General features: G+C 39.4%; 2 protein-coding genes across 2 annotated transcripts; both read left to right on the top strand.

Moving 5' to 3' along the window:
* Positions 1-17,787: 17,787 nt before the first annotated feature.
* Positions 17,788-18,999, top strand: LOC120522246 (interferon-inducible GTPase 5-like). Its single transcript, XM_039743309.1, has one exon. The coding sequence runs from the start codon at positions 17,788-17,790 to the stop codon at positions 18,997-18,999; it is 1,212 nt and encodes a 403-aa protein (XP_039599243.1).
* Positions 19,000-19,061: 62 nt separating this feature from the next.
* On the top strand, positions 19,062-24,091 carry LOC120522245 (interferon-inducible GTPase 5-like). Its single transcript, XM_039743308.1, has 3 exons — positions 19,062-19,067; positions 22,934-23,439; positions 23,539-24,091. The coding sequence occupies exons 1-3, from the start codon at positions 19,062-19,064 to the stop codon at positions 24,089-24,091; spliced, it is 1,065 nt and encodes a 354-aa protein (XP_039599242.1).
* The last annotated feature ends 1,181 nt before the right edge of the window (positions 24,092-25,272 follow it).

Below are 25,272 nucleotides of genomic sequence, written 5' to 3'. Positions count from 1 at the left end.
CCTGTTTGACCTGTATGCAAACTGAAACTGGTCACGGGAGGGGGGAAGAATGAACTTAATGCTCTGCATAACCAGCTTCTCAAAGCATTTAATGATGGTGGAAGTCAGTGCTACAGGCCGATAGTCATTATAGCTAGATGGGAGGGGCTTCTTAGGGACAGGAATTATGGTTGTGACTAAAACATGTGGGAACAACAGCTTGGTCCAGGGAGATGTTGAAGATGCTAGCAAGGACATCCTTGAGCTCCTCAGCACAATCATTCAAAGCATGACCAGGTATGTTGTTTGGTTCGGCTGCCTTCCGTTTGTTGATCCTAGAGAGGGTTCTCTTCACGCTGGCTGGGGCCAGACATATGGCCTGCTCGCCTGGGGGGGGAGGGTGGTTTTCTGTGTGGGTGAGCTCCTTTGTGTCTTGAACCGGCCAAAGAAGTCATTTAGGCAGTTAAGCAGTGTGCTGTCACCTTCACACATCTGTGGTGGGGGTTTGTAATTAGTGAGGGTTTGGATGCCATGCCAGATAGACTGTGCATCTCTAGTGTTGCTAAAGTGTCCAGATATTTTCTTGCTATACTGCTTTTTTGCTTCCCTGCTGCCATGTGACAGGTTGACTCTGGCTGTTACTAGTCCTGCAGTCTCACTGGCCCTAAAGGCTGCGTCATGGATCCTCAGAAGCCTGTGGCCATCTCCTATCAGCTATGACTTCTGGTTAGCATGAACAGTGATATTTTTGTAATGGGTGGCATCATCAGAACATTTTGCAATGTATGCTGTAACCACCTTAGTATACTCCTCAATGTCTGTTTGGTCATTGTGAGTGGCTGCTTGTTTGAAAATGTCCCAGTCTGTAGTGCTAAAACAGTCTCTCAGAGTACTGGAGGCACCCTCTGGCCACAAACGTACCTGCTTTTGCGTTGGTCTGATGGTTCTCACTGTGGGTCTGTATGCAGGTCTCAGCATGATGGTGATGTGATCAGAGAGACCTAGGTGGGGGAGGGGGAGGCCTTGTAGGCTCCCTTGAAGGTTGTGTACACCAAATCCAGTGAGTTGTCTCCTCTTGTAGGAAAGTCCACATGTTGGTGTAATTTGGGCAATAAAGCTTTTAAATCTGCGTGGTTGAAGTCTCCGGCTGTGATGCTGAATCCATCTGGGTGCACTGTTTGTTGTTCATTAATGGCATTAAGTGCTGATGTTAGCGGTTGGAGGGATATATACAGCAACATGCAGAATCGATGCATATTCCAATGGTAAGTAGAAGGGTCAGCACTTAATGATAATAAACTCTGACAGTGGAGATCAGTGTCTATGCAGAACGATGGTATTTCTGCACCAAGCGTCACTAATGTAAACACACACTCCCCCGCTGCGAGTCTTTCCTCCTTCCGTAAAGACTCGGTCAGCTCGATAGCATGTTAGCCCAGCTAGCTGGATAGCAGAGTCCGGGATGTTGTCATTAAGCCAAGATTCTGTAAAAAAAAAAACACAGCAGTTCCTCTCGTCATGCCGAGCAGATCTCAGAAGCTGAATGTGATCTACTGTATCTTATTGTCTAGTAAACATACATTGGCCAGGACAAGAGATGGTATTGCAGGTCTGTACAGTCTAGCGTCTAACCTAGTCCGGATGCTTCCACGCTTGTCCCGCTTCCATTTTCTCTCACACCACTTCCGGCGCCTCCTCTCTGGGTAAGATACAGCAGACGACTCTGGTGATGTAATAGTCCGGCAGAGAAGTCCCAGGCTCCGAAGCATCTCTGTAACTCTCTGGTCCAAGATGTGATGTTTGGTTTTGTGTCTTAAAAGGCAATGGCGACAGTACAGTAATCCCTCCTCGATCGCGGTGGTTGCATTCCAGAATCCCCTGCGATAGGTGAAAATCCGCGAAGTAGAAACCATATGTTTGTATGGTTATTTTTATATATTTTAAGCCCTTAGAAACTCTCCCACACTGTTTATAAATATTCTCCGCACAGTTATACAGTAAACCCTTGTTTATAGCGGTTAATCCGCTCCAGACAGATACATGAATTTCCACGAAGTAGTATTCTTTATTTATAAATCTAATATTTTCACAGTTAGAGCATAGAAAACCTGTTTACGACCTTCTAAATACGTTTTTTAACATTATTAGAGCCCTCTAGACATGAAATAACACTCTTTAGTCAAAAGTTTAAACTGTGCTCCATGACAAGACAGAGACGACAGCTCTTTCTCACAATTAAAAGAATGCAAACATATCTTCCTCTTCATAGGAGTGCCGTCAGAAGCAGAGAATGTAAGAGAGAGAGAGAAAAGTAAACAAGCAAAAATCAATAGGGCTGTTGGGCTTTTAAGTATACGAAGGACCCGCGATAAAGCGGCCGCAATGAAGTGATCAATGTGAAGGTAGTCTTTCAGCATTTTTTACAGGAGCGTCCATATCTTCTAAGCAAACAGCCTCTGTGCAAACAGCCCCTCTGCTCACACCCCCTCAGTCAGGAGCAGAGAATGTCAGAGAGAGTGAGAGAGACAGAGAAAAGCAAACAATCAAACATCAATACAGGCTGTTAGAGCTTTAAAATGTGTGAAGCACCACGTGGAAAGCATATCGTATATCATTGAGGAGTTTTATTTAATACGTGCTCTGATTGGGTAGCTTCTCAGCCATCTGCCAATAGCGTCCCTTGTATGAAATCAACTGGGTAAACAAACTGATGAAGCATGTACCATAAATTAAAAGACCCATTGTCCGCAGAAATCCATGAACCAGCGAAAAATCCGTGATATATATTTAGATATGCTTACATCTAAAATCCGCGATGGAGTGAAGCAGCAAAAGTCGAAGCGTGATATAGCGAGGGATCACTGTATCTTGTAATCAAAGTTGTCGGTTGACTATGCTCGAACTCACTCAAACACTCGCACAAACATAACGAACACAAACATTCACTAAAACACACATTCGGTACTACATACGGAGAGATTAGGGGCAGCTGTGTCTGATCGCATCGGCATTGTATTAACTCATTTTCTTAACTTATTTTCTAAGTCTTGCAAGAGGTAACACTTATTAAGACACACATCAGCAAAGCAGTAAAAGGAAAGTGTTAAAAAGAGGAACTTTGTGCCACGCTCTTTTATACACTCTTTGATTACATTACAGTTCTGAGGAATTCATTACATAAGCAAGAGACCTTTAACATTATTGGTTGCATTCAGTTACAAATGGGATATAGCACAACAATCTTACATTAGATGGTCTTAAACTGACCCTGGTCAGTGACTTGTACACCTTATTTCTCAGCAGTCCATGTTTAGTTGCAAGGTCGGTGAGTATGTGCAAAAGTGTGCTTACTAAGATGTTGCAGTTTCTTTCTAACAAAGGGCACAACATCTTCCTCTGCTTACTACAAATTCCTGATTAGAACTGACAGAACCCTGAATGGCTGTCAGCTGACTTGACTACAAAGAGCATTTGCAGTTTATTCTTAGCTAAAGACTTGATACATGCTTCCTGAAATAGGTTACCATGTTTGAAGCAGTTTTTGGTCACTTCTCTGTGAGATTTGTGTATTAATGCTTTTAAAATTTATATATTGCTTAAACTTATATCAACTTTAACCTTTAAACATAAGCTCTGAAGAGTAGAGACTCAGCATAAACCCAGTAAGCAATGCAGCTGTTTTTTCTTGTTGTGTCAGCAAACCTGTATTACATGCCAGATGTAGTCCAAACCGATGGTTCAAATTCAAGTTCTACATACATCAGCACCCAGCCTCATTCTCTCAACCCCTTTCAGACTCTAGTACCCAGACACTCACTTTACAAGAGTATCAAGTCAGGTCAATGAACCCGAGGAAGGCTGCTGGTTGTGACTAGATACCTGGGAAGATGCTAAAGCATGTGCCGAATGGCTCTCACGTGTTTTAACCTACATCCTACAACCTACAACCTCCTGAGACAAGCCTTCATTCCATCCTGTCTGAAAGTCAGCTACCATCATTTCTGTACCCAGGAAATCAGCCACTGACAGTCTCAATGACTATTGCCTAATAGCACTTACATCTCTCATCATAAAGTCCTTCAAGAGGTTGGTGTCACACTACATCAGAGTCTGTCTCTTTCCTAATTTTGACACACACATGTATGTTTACAGAGTAACCCAGTCCACTGAGGATGCCATACTCATAGCTCTTCTCACTGCACTCAGCCATTTGAAACACCGGAGAAGCTATGTACGGATGCTTTTTATTCACTATAGATCACCTTTTAATAATATTATTTCAGATATTCTAGTCAGTAAATTGTCTAACATACGTCTCCACTGACTCTTCTATACCTGGACTTTCTTATCAAACACCCTCAGACTGTTAAACTCTGCCCCCACTTTTCCTCAACTTACTTATTCGACTTTGCTTCTCCACAAGGCTACATACTGAGTCTACTGCCGTTTGCCTTCTTCATTCATGACTGCAGTTCAGCTCACCCTAATAACACCATCATCAGATTTGCCAATGACAATATAGTGGTTGGACTAATCTCAAAGGGGAACGAGTCTGACTACAGAGAAAAGATCCTGAAAATGTCATCTTGGAGATCAGTAAATAATCTGACACTGAACGCCATGAAAACACAGGAAATCATCTATGACTTCAGGAAAAACAACATAGACCTGGCACCCCTCTACATCAGTGGTGATTGTGTGGAGAGGGACCCAACTTTCAAATTCTTGTGTACCTTCATCTCTGCTGACCTGTCTGGGACTACAAACATCAAAGAGGCCATTAAAAAGGCACAGCAGTGACTTCACTTCCTGAGAATGCTTAGGGAGAATAATCTGAGTCAAAATTTGCTGGTGAACTTTTACTGCTCCTCCATTAGAGCATGGTGGCACAGTGTGTTACAGAAGCTGCACTGCAGGGGGCTTCAACATGTTATCAGTGCAGTTCAGAATACTGTTGGCTGCTCTCTGCCCTCACTATAAGACTTGTATACTTCCCACTGCCTTGGCAGGACAAAAAAACATTTGTTGCCCTCTGGTAGGCACTACAGGTCTATCAAAGTAAGGACAAACAAACACAGGGAAAGCTTCTTTCCCAGATCCATAACTACATTGAATATCAACATGCACTGATCATCTCTCTATATATCTCTGTCTCTGTTCCTTTCTTTTCTCTGTTTCCCTCTCTCTCTCTCTCTCTCTCCAACCACGCACATTTTCTTTGGATGGACAATAACCTTCTGTGTAATCATAATCTAGTACAATATTTTGTCTATGTGCAATATTTTACATTATTGGTATTCTCTGTATAATTTTCACATCATTGGAAATTCGTTGTGCAATACTTGCATTATCAGTCATGTTTTTTGTCTAGCAGTACTGCATCTGTTGCTTATCAATACTGTATTATTACTTATTAATTAGTATTTTTGATATATTTATTTAGCGGTTTTATAGTTACTGTGCAAATGATTATTTCAGAAACAGAAGGGGTAGCTGCTCTGTAATATTGTTATATATGGTATAATGACAATAAGCCTTCTAATTCAAATTCTAATTCTAAAAAATATCTGTTGCATTTTATTTGAGGTATTCCCTCTGTCTGCATCATTTAAGACACAGTGGTTAGCACTGCTGCATTAAAGCTCAAATCACATATTTAGCAAACAACAATTGGATTAGCATAGTTGACAGACTTTATCCTAACCCTTGTGGACTCTTAAAATACAATTACACCATTAAAATTCACTCAAAACTTGCCCATTTCCTCATTCCCCAATGACTTCAATTCTTTACACGGAGTTCATTGAAGTTTGGAAACATTTCCATGATTTTGACAGACTTGAGTTGAAGTGAATTCAGCTGGGGTTGGTCATCATCAGTGCCAACCAGGGTTTACACAATTGAGCAGCAGTAGGCCAAGTTCCAATTGCATTGCTGGAGGCTCCATTGAGCTGTGCTGCAAACAACTCAAGATGTTTTAAATTGTACAAGGATGACTGACATTTATCTACAGTAATACACCCAGGTGCCTTCCAGGGGGATGCAATAATTAATATTACAAAATAAAGACAGAAAAGAAGATAGCAGGTGACTTACGTGCATCCAAAAGGACAATGACAGGACATCTGTAGAAACGTGCCAGGTAAACCAAGAGGACATCACTGACAAAGCGGATCAGCAGTGAGGCCCAACTGATGGTATTTACAAGGAGCAGAATAAAGTCTGTATAGAATCCTGAATTGGGTGTTCCAATAGTTTGAATTTCTAGGACAAAACTTATTGTCCCATGCAAGAGGTAAAGAGAGAGGAGAAAGTTCTCTGGACTAAAGAGAAACCTTTATACTATAACAAATTAATGTGAAGGACAGTGCTTACAAAATGCCCACAGGTGCAGAACTCGCAATTCATAGATGCTCATGTAGTCTTGTATAAGGAAAGAATATAATACTTTGTATGTTTAAAATGTGCATAAAGTAAAGTCACTTTACTAGGGACACACAATAAAAATAGTAATAAAATATTAATACACACTAAAAAAAAGAAAAAATGTTTAAGACAAGTGAATAGGATGAGAAAAAAATAGATTTGAGGGGTCTGGCTTTAGTGGAGTTCCATATTGCATCTTGCATGGCCAAAAGTGACACCCGTTTTTTATGTCAGCAGGACAGGAAAGGGCAGAGCTAATTACCTTTACTGGATGGCTTCTCAGCACTATAGGGGAAGAAAGAGGAGACAGTGTTAGTGTCAGAATGCCCTCTTACCCCAGCAGGTTTGTATTTACCTTGACAGAACCTGTAAGGGAGTCCTCTGATACACATGCGTGACATTGCCTTCCTTTAGCTTGAGTCCAGTGGGAGAGCGGATCTGGCCCTGAGGTTGTGAGCCCAGAAGATGCTATCAGCGTTGGCATTGAGGGTCCTGTGCCTGTGTAGCACCTTGAACTGAAAGAGCTGGAGACTCAGGAACCAGCGGGTAATCCATGGGTTCAAATTCCGGTGGAAACAGAGACACAGTAAAAGTGCATGGTCTGTCACAAAGGTAACTTCCCAGCCTAGCAGATAATATTGGAGCCGCATAATGGCTCATATTATGGCAAGGGCCTATCGTTCAATCATTGCCTACCTTGTTTACCGGTCCAGTAGTTTCCGGCTGAGGTACATGACGGGGTGCTCCACTCCATCAATGCTCAGTATGGCCCCAATGCAGATGTCTAAGGTATCGGTCTGGAGTAGAAAGGGTAGAGAACAGTCATGAGACAACAAAACTAGAGCCGACATTGGCAGGTGGTGTCCACATCACCATGTTGGGCACCATCATCCTTGTTAGTTCAATAAGAGGCATGTTTCACTCAGAGAAGCAGAGCCCAGGCTGGCGGTAGTAGTCAGCTAGATCTAGGAAGGCTGTACTTGCTTCTTGGTTTGGGGCCAGTCTTGAATGTCAGCAACCTTGGACCACTGTGGCTTGACACGTCCTCAACCCACCACATAACCAAGATACTTAACCCAAAATAGCATTTCTGAGGCTTATCTGAAGTCTGACATCACGGATGTTCATTGTGCAGTAAGTGATCCTCCCAGGATACTGGATTAGATGACAATGTTATCAAGGTAGGCAGCACTATAGGCATGGTGTGATCTGAGCAGCCTGTCCACCAGACATTGAAAGGTCGCGGTGGCTCCATGAAACTCAAAGGGTAGTACATCGTACTGCCAATGACCACTAGGGGTGTTAAACTGCACAATTTTCTATTGCTATGTTGATCAGGTCAATTTGCTAGTATTCTTTCATCATGTCAAGGGTGGATAGATTCCAAGGGCTCCCTAGTTGCTCTAGGAGTTCATTTACCCTTTGCATGGGATTGGTATCGAATCGAGAAACCCGATTGATCAACGGAAGTCATGTTGGGCGCCATCATCCTTGTCAGTTCTGTAAGAGGTGTGGTTCGCTCAGTGAAGTAGGGCCCAAGCTGGCGGCAGTAGCCATCTAGATCTAGGAAGGCTGTACTTGCTTCTTGGTTTGGAATCAGTCTCGAATGTCAGCAGCCTTGGACCACTGCGGCTTGACACGTCCTCCTTCCTCGATGCAAAAATGTCAACACCCATCACGCTTAGGAACTTATACAATCGGGCTGGACCATGGGCTGTGACTGGCCTCATTCACCCCCAGCTCCAACATCCGATGTATTTCAAGCTCCACCTACTGCCCTCTTAGCCTCCGGGAGAAAGTATCAGTTCTTGTCATTAACCACACCCAGTTCAGTGATAATGTTGTGGGCATTTGTATACTTTGCTCTGGCCAAGGATTGACAACCCACTTGATGGAGGTGAGGACGTCCCTCACCTCTTCTTTTGGCTGGGGGCTGAGGCTGTCCCTGTAATTTAGCTGTCTGGTGTCTATAAAGAATGACAGCATGGGAGTAGCCACAAAGTTGCTAGAGTCACAATCAACCCAGGCCTTCAGAAAAATTGATGTGATGAACACACTTTCTTAATCACTGGTTGGGATGGTAAATGAGGTAGTCCACCAAACCTTTTTGTTCCCTGACTTCGCATGGCCCGTGCCAATGGGAACTGCCCATCCCCTAGATTATCCTTCATGGTGCAGCTACACAAAGTGATCCCATAAGTCAGAAACATACTCATTAATGTTATGGAGGGGGAAGTGGCTTCTTCCTCCCATTCTTTCTAGACAGGGACAAGTAGCCCCCAGGCCTGTCTGCCATACAGCAGCTAGAAGGGGGATAACCCAGCGGAAGCTTGTGGTATATCCCAGAAGGCGAACAAGACAAGAGGTAGGAGCTGGTCCAAGATTTTCCTGTCCATCCACACCACCTCCCCCCTTAATTAATTGAGTAGTTAAAATACTCAATGAGGGCGTCCATCTGAGGATAGTAAATAGATGTTTTGAGGTGGTGGATGAGGAGGAGCCTAGTGACTTCCCTGAAGGGTTATGATGTGAAAGGCTTCAACTGGTCCATAAGGTTTTCCTTGGGGATGCCGACACACGACAAGACCCTATTAGTTCCTGGGCTATGGTCATGGAATTAGCCACCAGGATGGGTATGGGTATGGGTGGCATAGCCCACCAGGATGAGGATGTACTTATGTCCACTAGCAAAGGTTTCAAGAGGCCATAGCAAACCGCTTAAAGGAGATGTTGATTATGGGCAAAGTGGCAATAGAAGTGAGATACTGCTAGGGTATCTGGGTCAGTTAGAATTCTGGACAAAATCTCGAAAATCGCTGCACCTCCTTGTGCATGCCAGACCAATAGAAGTGTGCTGTGTTGTGCTCCAGTTTTTTTTTCAGGGCTCAAATTCCCCTCAATAAGTGAGCATGGGCCAGGTTGCATATCTCCTGGTGGCAGGGCTGAGGGAAAAGGAGTTGGTTCCTGGCTTTCTGTCACCCGATACAAGTGATCATACTCTACAACAAAGTGAGGAGCGAATGGCATGGACCTGTCAGTAGGATGTCCATTAATGGCAGTGACTGCATTCCTTGTATGCTTTAAAAAATTGCCATTCCACTGCTGTTTAAAAGGAGTGGGCACGATGTGAAACCAGAGGGAAGTGAGAGGGCCAGGCATGTCACCTGACACTCCCACGGGATCTCATGCCAGGGAGTAATGCTCTGTTGAAGTAGTAGCTTTGTCTTTCCGATGTGGAGGTCCACAAGATCATACTGGGTGGATGCCCCCTTACCTGTCTTCTTGTATGGCTGGATGTTTAGACTTCACCCATCGTGAGGCTTGTCAGGCCAGTTAGGCCTGGCAGATCCTGGTCAAATTTTTTCTGGAGCCAGTCTCTTCCCAGGATCATGGGATATGGTGGCTTTGGAGCTACCACCACATGCATTCATCTAAATTTCCCCTCCACAAGCAGCCAGCAGACTGCTGTGGTGTACCTCCTAGCCTCACCATGAATGCAGGTCAGATTGACCCATTTACAGTTTTATTGTTCTGATGGGACATAACAGCTCTGGGGAAAATTTCCAGTTCTGGCAAACACTGGACCTGGCAAGTAGTGGTGAGCTTATACTGAGCTAGGATCTCCATCTTCAGGATGGGAGTGTCCGCAGCCATCTCTTCATCCGTTTTAGCCCTGCTGTGACTTGCCCATTGAGAATCGGACTAGTAAGTGACTTTAGTACAGCCAGCATTGCTAGGTGGCCATGTGCCCAAAAATAAGGAGGTAAGCCTCAATGTTGTCACAGGCCTTCATTCTGATGAGCATTTGTGTGGGCCCTTGTCTCTACCTTCTTGGAGTACATCAGTGGCTTCTTGTTGGGCCTTGGCATCCAGTAGTTTGCTATTCTGAGTTATAGTGGGGAAGCTTGGTTGGCCAGCTGCTGGATAGGTTCAGCTAGATTGGCTGGGTCTGCAATGGTTCCAGCCTTTAAATCCCACCAACTACACCATTTGTGGCCGGGTGCAGAAATGACAACTTGGACAGTCAAGAAATTTTGGGGCACCACCTGAGTCGTCTCTTTTATTCATACCATGACAAGAAAAAATAAGAAAGAAAAGAATATAAATAATGCACGTTGACGAAAGTTCCTTCAATGGGTTGCAAAAAAGATTTGAGAGGTCTGGCTTTAACAGATTTCCATCTTGTGACTTGCTTGGGGAAAAAGTGATGCCTCCTTCCAGGATGCTCGGGTTTTATGTTGGCGGGACAAGAAAGAGCAGAGCTAATTGCCTTCACTGGGTGGATTCTTGGCACTGTATGAAAAGAAACAGAAAATATGTTTAGTGGCAGCGCCCCCTCTTATCCCATTAGTTTATTACATACTTCAACAGAACCAGTGAGGGAGTCCTCTGATGCACATGTGTGACAGTACCTACCTGTGTGCTCATGGGAAAGACAAAGAGCATCTGGCATTGATATGGAAAGTGCCCTTGCACTGTTTCACCATAAACATATGCTCTTGAAGTTTCAATAAGCTCCCAGTAATGTAGTGGTTCTTTTTGTTGTACTCTTTATCTATTTTAAAGCAGAATGATAAGTGACCAAAGTGGATACCTACCCAAAAAAATAATAACTTAGGTGGGCAACAGCTCATTTATTGGCTATGGTCTCTGTCTCAACTGCTGCATGCTGTTTCTTTTGATTCAGCAGTTCCTGGCTGAATCCTGGCTTTTCTGCTGTTGACAATCTGACTTAACATGGCACGTTGGTCTGTGTCAAATATGTCTGCATGATGGAGGAAGGAATAGGAAAGTTAGGACAGTTTAACATTAAACTCTTCAGATCAAACTGTAAGTCACTGAACACTGTTTCAGCTTTTCAATCCTATTCCACAGTTGTTGCAGTTAACATTTGTATTAATCTTTTCTGAACCTTTAGAAATGGGATATACATATTTTCTGGAGTATTCTGACCCAAAAAATATATTTCAGTATGTTTTTTTGTTTGGAGAAAAAGTTTGTAATTGTTTAATCTTATCAATGCAATTTTGTTTTTCCAGCTGCTGTTGCCATTTGGAGGAGTTTGCTGTTTACCATTTGTTATGTACATTATTATTTAATATATTAAATTTTGTTTGCAAATTGTCATTTAAGAATTATTAGTGACTTAAAAAAGAAGCAGCTTTCTGAAAATAAGCTATTGTTATCTCCTTTCGCCAAAGATTTAGGAATGCCAGTTTTATGACTTTATAACTGGCCACCTTTGACAGAAAAGGCTAGTTGTTTTTGACCCAGTACTTTATTTGAAGTTTCATTTGTGTATTCCTTTTAAATGGCTGTACCTGAACCATTGGTTGAGCCGTTGGTGATTGGCCCCGGTAGGGACAAGAAGACTTATTCTTCTTTTTTTTTTTTTAATATTTTATTAATTTTATTGCAATCCATACAGAGCAATCAAGTTTTTACAAAAAGAAAAATAAAGTTAAAAACAGATCGATCCCCACCCCTGAGAGAGAGAGCAAGCCAAACGGCGTGAAATTTAAAGCTTGTAAACATACCTAAATTAATAAATTCTCTGTGCTTTAAGAACTTATTTTAGAATATTACTGATTAGATCCTGCCATGTTTTGAAAAAAGTCTGTATGGATCCTCTAACTGAGTATTTGATTTTTTCCAATTTCAAGTAGTATAACACATCAGTTTCCCACTGACTTAAAAGAGGAGAGTTTGGGTTCTTCCAGTTTATCAGAATAAGTCTGCGTACCAAAAGTGTAGTGAATGCAATTACAATTTGTTTGTCTTTCTCCACTTTAAACCCCTCTGGAAGAACATCAAACACAGCTGTTAATGGGTTAGGAGGGATTGTGAGTCCAAGGCTGAAGAAGATTTATTCAATTGGTGACTGGAATTGAATTGTGGCAGAAATGGTACTGGATGAACCAAGTTAGTTGCCTGCACTTATTGGTCCAATGATATATCAGAAGACGTTGGACCTTCATAAGACAAGGCTCACCCTTCTCCTCAGTCTCTCCATCTCTCTCTCTCTCTCTTTCACTTCTTGTCATTCCTTCCAGAAAAGACAAGACAACTCTGTCTCAGCATTTATATTTAGACAGTCAGGCTGTCTGGGCCAATGCAAACGAAGAGCTGACCAGGAAGAATCAAATGTCACAACATCTTATTACTCTAACTGAAACTACACATCTAGCATTATCAGGTTCTATTGGTTTGTAACTAGCACTCGTGGTACTATCTTTCTTAAAAATTTGAGAATATTATCAATAATAGAAGTGCAACTTTCTCTCCTGTTTGTTCTATTGCTCTATTTTGCTGCTTGAAGGCATAGGTATAAAAGGTAGTGTGTCAGATGATGGTTAAAGGCTGTGGTTTGAGGCATTTTGTTAAAGTCTATACAATGATGAGTAATGCAATGATACTGCAATGATATCATTATCAGCGTGACTATATAAAGGTTAACTCTCTAGAGTACCTAGGATTTAACTTATTTTTGAACTACATTGGGGAAAATAAGTATTGAATGCATCAAAGTTTTTCTCAATAAATATAATTCTAATGGGGCTATTGACATGAAATTTTCATCAGATGTCAGTAAAAAACCAAATAGTCCACACATACAAAGAAATCAAAACTAATAAGTTCATACATTAAGTTATGTGTAATAAAGTGGAATGACAAAGGGAATAAGTATTGAACACATGAAGAAAAGGAGGTGGCAAAAGGCGTGGAAAGCCAAGAAACCAACTGCAATCTGTTATTATTTAGAAAACAATGCTGCCCCCTATCAGTGCAAATGAATATCAGCTGGTTTAGTCCTAATTGATGGCCTATAAAAAGGTTTCTTGTTGCCAAGGTGTTACATAAGAACCATCTCATGATGGGTAAAAGCAAAGAGCTCCTCAAGACCTTTGCAACCTTATTGTTGCCAACCATACTGATGGCACTGGTTACAGACATATTTCTAAAGTTCTGAATGTTCCAGTTAGCACCGTTGGGGCCGTAATCCTGAATTGGAAAGAACATCATCTCACCATAAACCGGCCATGACCAGGTGCTCCTCGCAAGATTTCTGACAGAAAAGTCTAAAGGATAATCAGAAGTGTTGTCCAAGAGTCAAGGACCACTCACAAAGATCTTAAGAAAGACCTGGAATTAGCAGGTACAGTTGTTTCAAAGAAAACAATAAGTAATGCACACAACCACCAAGGACTCTATGCATGCTCCACTGCTGAAGAAAAAGCCTGTTGAAGCTTGTTTAAAGTTTGCTGCACAACATTTGGACAAGCTAATGAAATACCGGAGAACAGAGTCTGGTCAGACGAGACCAAAATTAAACTCTTTGAATTCATTACATATACCATGTGTGGAGGAGAAATAGCACTGCACATCACTCCAAAAACACCACACCAGCAGTGAACCAACTTCATATGACTGAAGAAAGGATGAATGGAGAAATATACTGGGACAACAACAACAACAACAACATTTATTTATATAGCACATTTTCATACAAACAGTAGCTCAAAGTGCTTTACATATTAAAGAATAGAAAAATGAAAGACACAATTATAAAACAAAATAAATCAACATTAATTAACATCGAATAAGAGCAAGGTTCAATGGCCAGGGGGGACAGAAAAAACAAAAAAACTCCAGACGGCTGGAGAAAAAATAAAATCTGTAGGGATTCCAGACCATGAGCCCTCTGGACATTCTACCTAACATAAATGAAACAGTCCTCTTTGGATTTAGGGTTCTCACGGAAGGACTTGATGATGATGATGGTCATGTAGACTTCTGGCTTTTAGTCCATCATTGTTTGAGCATCATGAAGCTTTGAGTAGGTGGTGGTGGCGCAGGTCACCACCACAAAGAAACCGGAAAAAGAAACAGAAAAGAGAGTAGGGGTCAGTACGGATTTTAGAGCCACCATGAATAGTTATTTTGAGGAGATTAAACATATAGAGTATCAGGATTAAGTTAAATTACGATTAAAATGAAGTTATAAAAAGGCCATGTTAAAGTAATGTGTTTTCAGCAGTGTTTTAAAGTGCTCTACTGTATCAGCCTGGCGAATTCCTATTGGCAGGCTATTCCAGATTTTAGGTGCATAGCAGCAGAAGGCCGCCTCACCACTTCTTTTAAGTTTTTTTCTTGGAATTCTAAGCAGACACTCATTTGAGAATCTAAGGTTACGATTTGGAATATAAGGTGTCAGACATTCCGATATATAAGATGGGGTGAGATTATTTAAGGCTTTATAAACCATAAGCAGAATTTTAAAGTCAATCCTGAATGACACAGGTAACCAGTGTAGTGACATTAAAACTGGAGAAATGTGTTCTGATTTTCTTTTCCTAGTTAGGATTCTAGCAGCTGCATTCTGCACTCGTTGCAAACGATTTATATCTTTTTTGGGTAGTCCAGAGAGGAGTGCATTACAGTAATCTAGTCGACTGAAAACAAACGCGTGAACTAATTTCTCAGCATCTTTCAGTGATATAAGCGGTCTAACTTTACTTATGTTTCTTAAGTGAAAAAATGCTGTCCTAATGATGTGATATGTGATTTAAAATTCAGAGTACAGTCAACAATCACCCCTAAGCTTTTTACCTCCGTCTTGACTTTTAATCCTAATGTATCCAGTTTATTTCTAATAGCCTCATTGTATCCATTATTGCTGATCACTAAAATTTCAGTTTTCTCTTTATTTAACTTGAGAAAATTACTATTCATCCATTCTGAGATACTAGTCAGACATCCTGTTAGTGAATCAATAGAATCAGGGTCATCAGGAGCTATTGATAAGTACAGCTGTGTGTCATCAGCATAGTTATGGTAGCTCACATTGTGCCCTGAGATAATCTGACCTAATGGAAGCATGTAGATTGATGGGACATTTTTAATAAGAATCTGCTGTAATCAAGCAGGATGCTGAAGATGAAATGAGGGGGGGACATTTCAGCAAGACGATGATCCCAAACCCACAGCCGAAGGAACTCTCAATTGGTTTCAAAGAAAGAAAATGAAGCTTCTAGAATGGCCCAGTCAATCACTGGACTTGAATCCAATTGAAAATCTATGGAAAGAACTAAAGATCAGAGTTCATAGAAGAGGCCCCTGAAACCTCCAAGGTTTGAAGATAGTTTGTGTGGAAGAATGGGCCAAAATCACACCTGAGCAATGCATGCGACTCCTTTCTCCATACCGGAGGCATCTTGAAGCTGTAATTACCAACAAAGGCTTTTCTACTAAGTATTAAATACATTTCAGTAAGTGTATTCAATACTTATTTCCTGTGTCATTCCACTTTATTACACATAACTTAATTTCTAGATGTATTTATTTTGATTTCTTTGTATGTGTGGATTACTTGGGTTGTTACCGATATCTGGTGAAAATTTCATGTCAGTAACCTAAGTAGAAATATATTTACTGAGAAAACGTTGATGCGTTCAATACTTATACTCCCCGCTGTATGATAGCAGAGCTCAAATGGATTGAGTCTACTTTGGAAAAAAGACATCCTGTCAAAATTCTGATTAGTTACTTGAGCCAAAGAAGTTCTCCTTTTACTTGATTAACTGAGATGACTGCATTTTTTTTTTACCTCATCTGGAATAGAAAACCCAATCCTAGAAACCTAGTGAAAGAGGCTGCGAAGTAACAAAAAGGGGAGCGTAAGGATGTGAAAAAAAGAAAACAAGACTCAAAAATATGAAAAAAAAACATCTGTTGAAACCAAAACAAAATTAACTTAAACTACATTCAGATACTAGAACAATAAATATAGAGTTAGATAAATGTCGATAAAAGTTAAGTAGGTATAATAAAGTATGAATCTACATTTCAAAAAACTGTTAGGGGGCACGATTAAACTGTTATGATAACTCGGGTCGTAAATACTTAAAGGTTGAGAAACGCTGCCCTGATGGCAACACGAATTAGCCAATCTACAAGTCTCCGACTTCAACTTTAAAGCCTTACAATATCTACATACTTCTGTCAAATCACCAATGTCCATAGTATTCCATCTTTTCCGTTATTTCACTGAGTAATAATTTCCGTTTGTTAGCACTAATGCAATCTTTACTATCAGTTTTTTGAGACTTTCGAATTTTAGTACTTTCATTATCTCTAACCTCCTCTGCATGTGTATCGTGCCATTTTTGAACCTCTTTACGATGTTCTACTGTGTCTTCTACTCTTTTTCTTTTCTCCTTCTACTGTTTGTCTTTAATTTCCTCCCCCGCTCGGACCTGTTAGGTTTTCAATTCATCTCTTGGCACAAAGTCTTGTCTCATGGCACTTGAAATTATCTCTCTGATAATGTCTCTTCTCATCTCTCTGAAAAAGTCTTGTCTCGTCCAAAGTTTTTTTGATATAATAGAAAGATATATTGCTGCTTCTGGTATAAACCTTGTTTTGAAGTGACTTCTGACCAATTCTCCAGAATTAACTTGAACAGTAATGCATGTTCCAAATCTTCATGGGCTTTTAATCTTCTAACGATAGTAGATGAACTACATTACAGCAATAAAGAATGTCTTACAGAAACTATTTGGCATATCTTACTACAGAATTTGCAGTCTTTCATTCAACTCTTACCATTTTATGTCAGCTGTGAGGTGCAGACAGTAGGAACAGGGCTCTGTGTTGCTTAACCATAGGTTTAGTTATAATACCATCAGAAAAGGAAGGACATATGTTTATGAAAAACACCAGGGAAAAAACTACTCCATGGGCAAAGAGACAGGGAGAAGGCCATGGAGGACTGAACATATTAAGTGAAGGCTGTTGAGTCAACAGCTGGCACTGTGGAGGTCTATCACAGAACACATGACATTCTACAATTTATTAAGGTGGTCAGGATACCTAGGAGTTACCTAAATCTTTCAAAATATTTTGGGACACTAAACTACAGAGATACCTGTAGCTTATATTGGAGGATGGGCAGATTTAGGGTGGTCCCAGTAATTGTATTGTAATACTATAATCATGGCTATGGAAGTAACAAAAGAAGGAGTCCCTGGTCGTAGCTTTACTTTGGAGTCAGAAGGTGAGCAGGCTAAAGGATGAACTAGTGAGGGTGAGAAGAGCAAGAAAGTTAAAAAGGTACAGGAGACAGAGAATGTATGCTTATATGTAGTGTTTAGAAGAGAATGAAGGGAAATATGAATAATTTGTTAAATGCACACAGAAAGCAACCAGATTTGGACTTCAACTTTATCTTCTGAAGCACTGAAGAAGCAGATCTAGCCACTGTTTTATTTAATGAAAAATGAGTTAAAAAATGGTCATTTAACATGATTTTAATGCATTTCATTCCTTTCCTGTACTATATATCTATTAAAAGTGTTTTTATCACTCTGTTCCAGAAATACAATGGGACAATCACAGTCTAAACCCAATCGCTTTTTTAATGATGAAGAAATTAAAATGATTGCCCAAGTCTATAATCAAGAGGGGTTGGATGCAGTACTTCCATTGATTAAAGACAAATGTGACAATTTGGACAATGAAAAAGTCACAATTGCAGTGACAGGAGAATCAGGTGTGGGCAAATCTGCCTTCATTAATGCCATGAGAGGCCTGGGACCCAATGATGAAGGAGCAGCTGAAGAAGGTATAATTGAGCAAACCTCAAAACCGACACCTTATCAACACCCAACACTTCCTTCTGTCTGCCTATGGGATCTGCCAGGAATTGGAACAACAAGATTTTCCGCTCGCCAATACCTGGATAAAGTTAACTTTAACACATATGACTTGTTTGTCTTAATAACTGGAGAAAGATTCAAGGAGAATGATGTAAAATTGGCTAAAGAGATTAAGAAAATGGGGAAAGAGTTCTATTTTGTTCGCAGCAAGATGGATACAGTTGAGGTAAACCTAAATGAAGTAGGGCAACATGATAGACTTGAAGAAGTATTTGATGAAATAAGAATGTACTATAATAGAAGCTTAAAGGAAAGTGGATTACCCACTTCACAAGTTTTCCTTGTTTCCAGTAGATATCCGCATCGATATGACTTCATGGAATTCTTTGGTTGTTTGGAGTCTGAGCTACCAGATAAGAAGAAGAATGTGTTTGTGCTCTCACTACCAAATCTTACAGAAGCTGTAATTGAAAAGAAAAAAAAGGTTCTACGAGCAAAAGTTCTTCTGGCAGCTGTAGTTTCAGGTGGAATTGGAGCAATTCCCATTCCTGGCGTATCTGTTGCTTGTGATATCGGTATCCTAGTAGTCACACTTCTGCATATGCGAAGCTACTTGGGACTCGATGACGAATCACTCTGCAGACTTGCCTGTAGAGTTAACAAACCTGTTCAAGAGCTGAAAGCAGAAATTACAAGCCCATTTGTGCTTAATATCACCCCTTCATCTGTCATAAAATTGCTCACATCGACTGTTTCTGGTGCTGCAATGATTGCTGATGAGGCCCTTCTGCTAATACCTGTGATTGGGTCTGTTATTGGAGCTACCGTCTCTTTTACTGCAACCTGCTTTTTGTTAAATAGCGCACTGAATGATTTTGCAAAGTCTGCATTGAATGTGTTGAAAAAAGCAATTGAAGACAATTCAGAGGTACTTTAACATTTCAATTTCAAAATTAAATGTCTAAATTGTCTGCTAGAATTAATACTTTACTGCTAACAATGATGGTGTGAGTACTAATAAGTCCAGTATCAAAAACTACAGGGCATACCCTTTACAGTCTTATTGTATTTTATATATGTATGGTTTAAACTTTTCTTTATTTTAGATAATTTAGTACCTCTTTTCTGCTTTTAATAACTCCTTTAAATTATTTTAAGGTTTTCTTAAATCATACAAAAAATTCAATTTTTGTGGTATGCTTCCCTTTTTATTGCAATGTTTAGATTTCAGCCATGCTCAAATGTTATTTTAATACTTGAGAAGCTGAAAGACATTTGTTGAAGTCTTGGGTAAGTTTGTCGATACTATCATTTATATAGTAGATGTTGCTGTGTTTACCAAAAATGATCAAAATTCAGCTGCTCCAGTTTACAAATGAGATTCGGCAATAACTTGACGCATTGAAATGATTCCACAGCCAAAATATCTTTGTTTTAAAAAACCTTAGTAAAAATTCAAAGTAAAACAGTTCACACAAAAATAGAGAAAGAATTGAAGTAGAAAAGAAAAGTTCTTGTTTAACTGGTCTGCAGGACCTGGTCCAGTATAGAATTACCTTCATTCAAGCCCTTTAGCTCCCTCCCATGCGCTCGTGTGTGACAAGGTATAGAGTTTTGATTTTTTTTTATGTATCAGACATCTAAAAGTAAAAAAAGATAGGCAATAAGGAGCAAGACGCCAACTCAACAGAGTACTGCCAGTAACTTGGTTCCACTTCTAGCACTGGGACATTACACACGCTCACTCATTAACAAAAGTACTCTTTCCTGTTTAGTTAAAACACAGAAATTTGGCAGGATGATACATCTAATGCAGTAGGTATCCTCTAAGAAAAGACATTTTAATATATCTGTATTTAGGGGTAATTGTCCCAATTAAAAACTAAATATCCAAAAATCTCAAAAATGCTTTGACTGATTTGATTGAAATTTGGTGATATTAAAAAAAAAAAAGAAAATAAACCAACCAGTTCTTTTGTTGATACATCTTTTTTCTTGATATTTATCAACATTATGATAATGTTTATGCTCTGTACTGAGTGTAAGTAAACTTCAGACTTCAGCTGTAAGAACCGGAGTCTACCTTTATCCAAGGTAACTTAGAACATTTGTAATACAATTAGTTTCCTTTGTTTTGTTTTTCCAACTGGAGCAGAGGCAGGTGAAATGAACTGCTCACAGCATTAGTTACAGGAAGTGAACCCACAACCTCAGGGTTTAAAGTCCTGGGTCAAGAGCCTTAACCACTACACTAATATAAATTTTGTACATATAAAAGCACTTATTTAGTTACATACAGTAGTCCTTCTGATACACCCAATTAACCAAGGGTACTAAAACTGACACTCATTGACTTACCAAATTTCCTGGGTAAAGCTGTGTAATACAGCTAGCATTAATTAATACCCATTGATTCATTAAAATTATATAAATAACTAAGAGCTTAAAAAGAACTAATTTATTGTATGATGAGGATACCAAAGGTAACAATCTTTAAGATTTGAACTCCAGTCTGAAGATATATGGAAGCAAAATCAGCTTTTGTGGTACTTAGAAATGCTAAACTATGCTCATTCTTTTGTACGTTATACTGCTAATCAACTCTTTCAGTACGTGTATCCTTTTATCCTGCCCTGTCCTTTTTATTTGCAGCACAATGAGCCTCTCCGTGCACTGTAGAAACTACAAACCACAATGCAGTCCTTGTTGTAGCCCAGCAGCTCTGATCTTGTGCTCACAGATCAACTGCAGTTCCCCTTCTGATGCCATGCTATATTTATATCACTTAGGGGAGTAACACCTTTCCTGTGTAATTGCTACATTTATGCACACTCTAGCCACAGTTTGCCAAAGTGGGTTCTTTGCAAAAATAATGTGCAGATAATATTTCAGTCAATTCAGTCTTACATAAGCCTACACAATTGCTATCTTCTCCCATTCATGTCCAGAGAAGTGTTTTTATTATTATTAATAATCCATCTATCCATTTTCCAACCCGCTGAATCCGAACACAGGGTCACGGGGGTCTGCTGGAGCCAATCCCAGTCAACACAGGGCACAAGGCAGGAACCAATCCCAGGCAGGGTGCCAACCCACCGCAGAACACACACAAACACACCAAGCACACACTAGGGCCAATTTAGAATCACCAATCCACCTAACCTGCATGGACTGTGGGAGGAAACCAGCGCGCCCGGAGGAAACCCACGCAGACACGGGGAGAACATGCAAACTCCACGCAGGGAGGACCGGGAAGCGAACCCGCGTCTCTTAACTGCGAGGCAGCAGCGCTACCACTGCGCCACCATGCTGCCCATTATTATTATTATTATTATTATTATTATTGTTATTATTATTATTATTATTATTATTATTATTATGGTTAACTTACCTAAAGCAATAGGAGAAGTGTACTTTATATGAGCTGCTTGCACGTGTGAATGCATTTTCCCTTGCATTGTGGGGAACCAAGTGGCAGATGGACAAATAAAAGAGGTAAATATATTAAATATACAAGTTGGTGTAATCACTGTTAAGATAAAATTTAAACAGTAAAGTAATTCTTTGTTAGAGCTGCGCAGAATGTTTCTCTGCTTTAGCAGAGACAAGTTTGCAGATTTCCCTGGGAAATTTTGAAATTTCAAAACTTCGTACAGCGTAATTTGTTTGAGATATCTCAATGAAAATGTCACTCTCTTGATGAATTTCCTTGAAGAATAAGCATGCCAAATTTAACAAAACCGGTACACAGGGTGTCAATTTCTTTCATGCAGACAGACAGACAGATATGGCCATCGGAGTAGGTGCTTCATGCGTTATGTGCAATTACACCTAAAACTGGTGCTAAATTTCTTCTAATCAGTATCTCCACTCTTCCAATGCCAATTGTATTTCTAGAAACTCTGTGTTTTAAATATTCTGAATTTCTTCTACTACATTTAACCTTAATAGAACAGTCATAGGAATGTAATTTACCTGAACAAGGAAATCTCTGTGAAAGTACAGTATTGCCTCTATTTCCACTTCCAACTCAATCTATAACGACAAATAAAATGCCCTAAACATGGTATTGTAGTAAATAACACTGTCAGTGATTCAAAACCCTTCTTAAGCATCAATAGCCTAGAGGATTATGTCTTGTTGGTTAGGGCTATGAATGGAGATACCACAGTACAAAAATATCTGATAAAATGTGTTGTAAAAACAAGAAAAAACAGATAAAGTGCTCAGGTACAGTGGTGATCCCTGTATAATTGGAAGTGTGTAAATCAAATACAAAGTTAAAATAAACACGTTGCAAAGTCGTGAGATGTTCAGGTTGTTGGTGATGGAGCCGGTTTTCGCTTGAGAGGACAGGAAAAGGTGAGTTCAGTTGATCAGAACTGGAAGTGACATCATTAGGGACACAACCGTCAACCACTGCTTCTGCATAGGGAGGATGAGAAAAGGCATCAGGCAACAGTGCCAACCCCTGGTTTGGATTGTAATTACATTTATATGAGCCTTAAAGTTGTCTCCCAATCACACGTGTGTGATAGTGAGTAGTACTTAGTGTGAGCCATTGAGTGTAACTGAGATTGGTGTTGGTCAGTTTATTTCTTTATTAGACATCTACAATACAAATAACAGATGTTTTCTGAACCCTATCATTTTAAAGTTCTGCAGAAAATGTATTTTTTTCTTAAACATTTTGAAACATAATGTGCCTGAATATAATGTTTTTTCATATCTGTTGGAAATATTTGTATGGCATAAACACGTCATAAGAAGAAAAAATATAGAATAAGAAAAAAAGGTTTGACTTAGTTAACAGTTAATCTACAATATACAGCATAAATATTAAAAATATCTGTGGTTTATTTTCTAAACAGCCAGAAGTAACTGAAAATGTCAGACTGGAACTTGTAGTTGCTAAGATTCAACCAAAACTCTTTTCACCATTTACTGACAATGGACTAGAAGACATAATTACTGAGCTACAACATGTGCTTGACCAAAGAGAAGTTCACATCGCTGTAACAGGAGAATCAGGAAAAGGGAAATCAGCCTTCATCAATGCTGTTTGTGGTCTGAGACCTGGGGACCCTGAAGCAGCTAAAGAGGGCTTTACTGAACAAACCATGGAACCGAAAAAATATAAACATCCAAGTCTGCCTTCTGTCTTTCTATGGGATCTTCCTGGGGCTGGAACACCAACATTTGAAATAGCAAAATATTTTAAGAAAGTCAAATTTACAGAATATCACTTAATCATATTAATTGTTGGAAACAGGTTTACAGAGAATGACAAACTTTTTGTGGAAAAGATAAGAAAAATAAAGCAAGATTTCTATGTTGTAAGGAGCAAAATGGATGAGCATGAACAGAACGATGATCAGTACAGCAGGAATGAGCGATATAAGAAAATTAAACATTATTGTATTAGTCATTTAAAAGAAAATGGAGTGGACTCTCCCCATGTCTTCCTTGTGTCAAGCCGCTGCACAGCAGATTTCGATTTCATGAAATTGCGTCAAGATTTGAAGCTTAAAGTAGGAGAGAAGAAGAAAGATTTGTACTCACGTGAAATCAGTGAACTGGTCAAACACCTGGTTGGAAAGAAAAAGACAAAGCTGAAGGGAACAATCTCACAGTTAATTTCATATGCAACAGATGAAGGTGAAGGTACAACTTTTATACCTGGAACCACTTGTGCCTATAATTGCGATGCTGTTGTGGAAATTCTTCTGTTCTATCGTTGGTACATGGGTCTTGATGATGAGTCCATTAACCAACTTGCAGATAAAGTAGGGAAAAGTGGGGAAGATCTTAAGGCAGAAGTGAGTGATCCTTTAGTGTTTTCTATCAATCCAAATTCTGTTCAAAATGTTCTTTCTTCTTCTACCTCTTTAATTCTTTATAACTTACAAAGCTTCTTGAAACCTCTCACAAGTGTTCCAAAGTCTTCTGAGATATTTTCCAAGTTATTGGAATCGATGATTGATGTATTTGCAGAATCTGCAATGAGTTTGACAAAGAAAGCTGCATAATAATGTGGATTTCTACCTAAAACATCATCACCACATATTAATATTTGCAAGCTATTATAAAGTATACTGTGGTTTTCACCTTGTGATATAATTGTCTATGCTTTCAGTTATTGTAATGGAGTACCTCTCATACAAAATTAGGACACAAAGTCTTTAAAGCCTCAGTGCTTTGTACAAACAGCAAAAAACTTGAGATTTTAGTATTTCTTTATAACAGACAGTCAACATATTTATATTATTTGTGCATTATATTTTATTTATGGAAAGCACCGTAATTGTATTCAGAGATCATGATTTGAAGTCACCACTTTTGTATTCAATTGTAATGTTAGACATCTGCTTATTAGATCAGCTCTGTCAGTAAAATGGCAAAATGAAAGCTCAGAAAGCTAATAGTCTACAGTACATTCCTAATTAAAAGCTAGTCCAACTTACACATTATGAAATTTTACAATGATAACTAAGACAAAATGATGAAAATTAGGTAAATGTTCATATGTTTCATTTGAGCCATTTTTTTGGAATCTCTGGAAATAAAACACAGTTGTTCTCTTTGCATATTTTTTGTTTTATTACACCTTTTGCTAGGCTGACCAATTTTTTTTTGCTTCTAAAATGGGTCACAAACTCATTAATTCAGTGAGTGTGCTAGACTCAATTTAAATCGTAGAGTGTGGGACCCCAACTGAGTTTTGTGCACCTTGCCACATGCATTTCAGCCAGGTAAAATATAGACATTATGGGACAAATGGGACATTTTGTTGAATTTCCATGGCACAATTAATAAAATGGGAAGTGATACATAAAAATGAGACTGTCCCAGAAAAGATAAAATGAATTATACAAGCGAGAAGACACTGTTGTTATTGTTTTCAATGAGATTAGTGTGAATGATATTCATTGTAAACACATCACTCACCATTCATTCTCTTTAATGACACACACCTCACAACTGTAAAGGCAGGCCATTTCCCTGTCAGGTGAGGCAAACTTAGCCAAAACTAAATAGATGGTATTTTGGAAATTTCTCCATTTCAACAACATATTACAGCTGTTTTTTAAAAAATTGAGCTGTTAGTAAAATTAAATCCTTTGCTTGGATTATTAGTCTGAAGAGGCATAATGTATAAGGGTGTGCAGTGCTCATTATACAGGCTTCAGTGACCTGATTTGTAAAGCAC

This window comes from Polypterus senegalus, unplaced genomic scaffold (genome assembly GCF_016835505.1).
Source record: "Polypterus senegalus isolate Bchr_013 unplaced genomic scaffold, ASM1683550v1 scaffold_4187, whole genome shotgun sequence".
In the NCBI taxonomy this organism is placed as follows: Eukaryota; Metazoa; Chordata; class Cladistia; order Polypteriformes; family Polypteridae; genus Polypterus; species Polypterus senegalus.
This window is presented reverse-complemented; position numbering and strand designations above follow the sequence as displayed.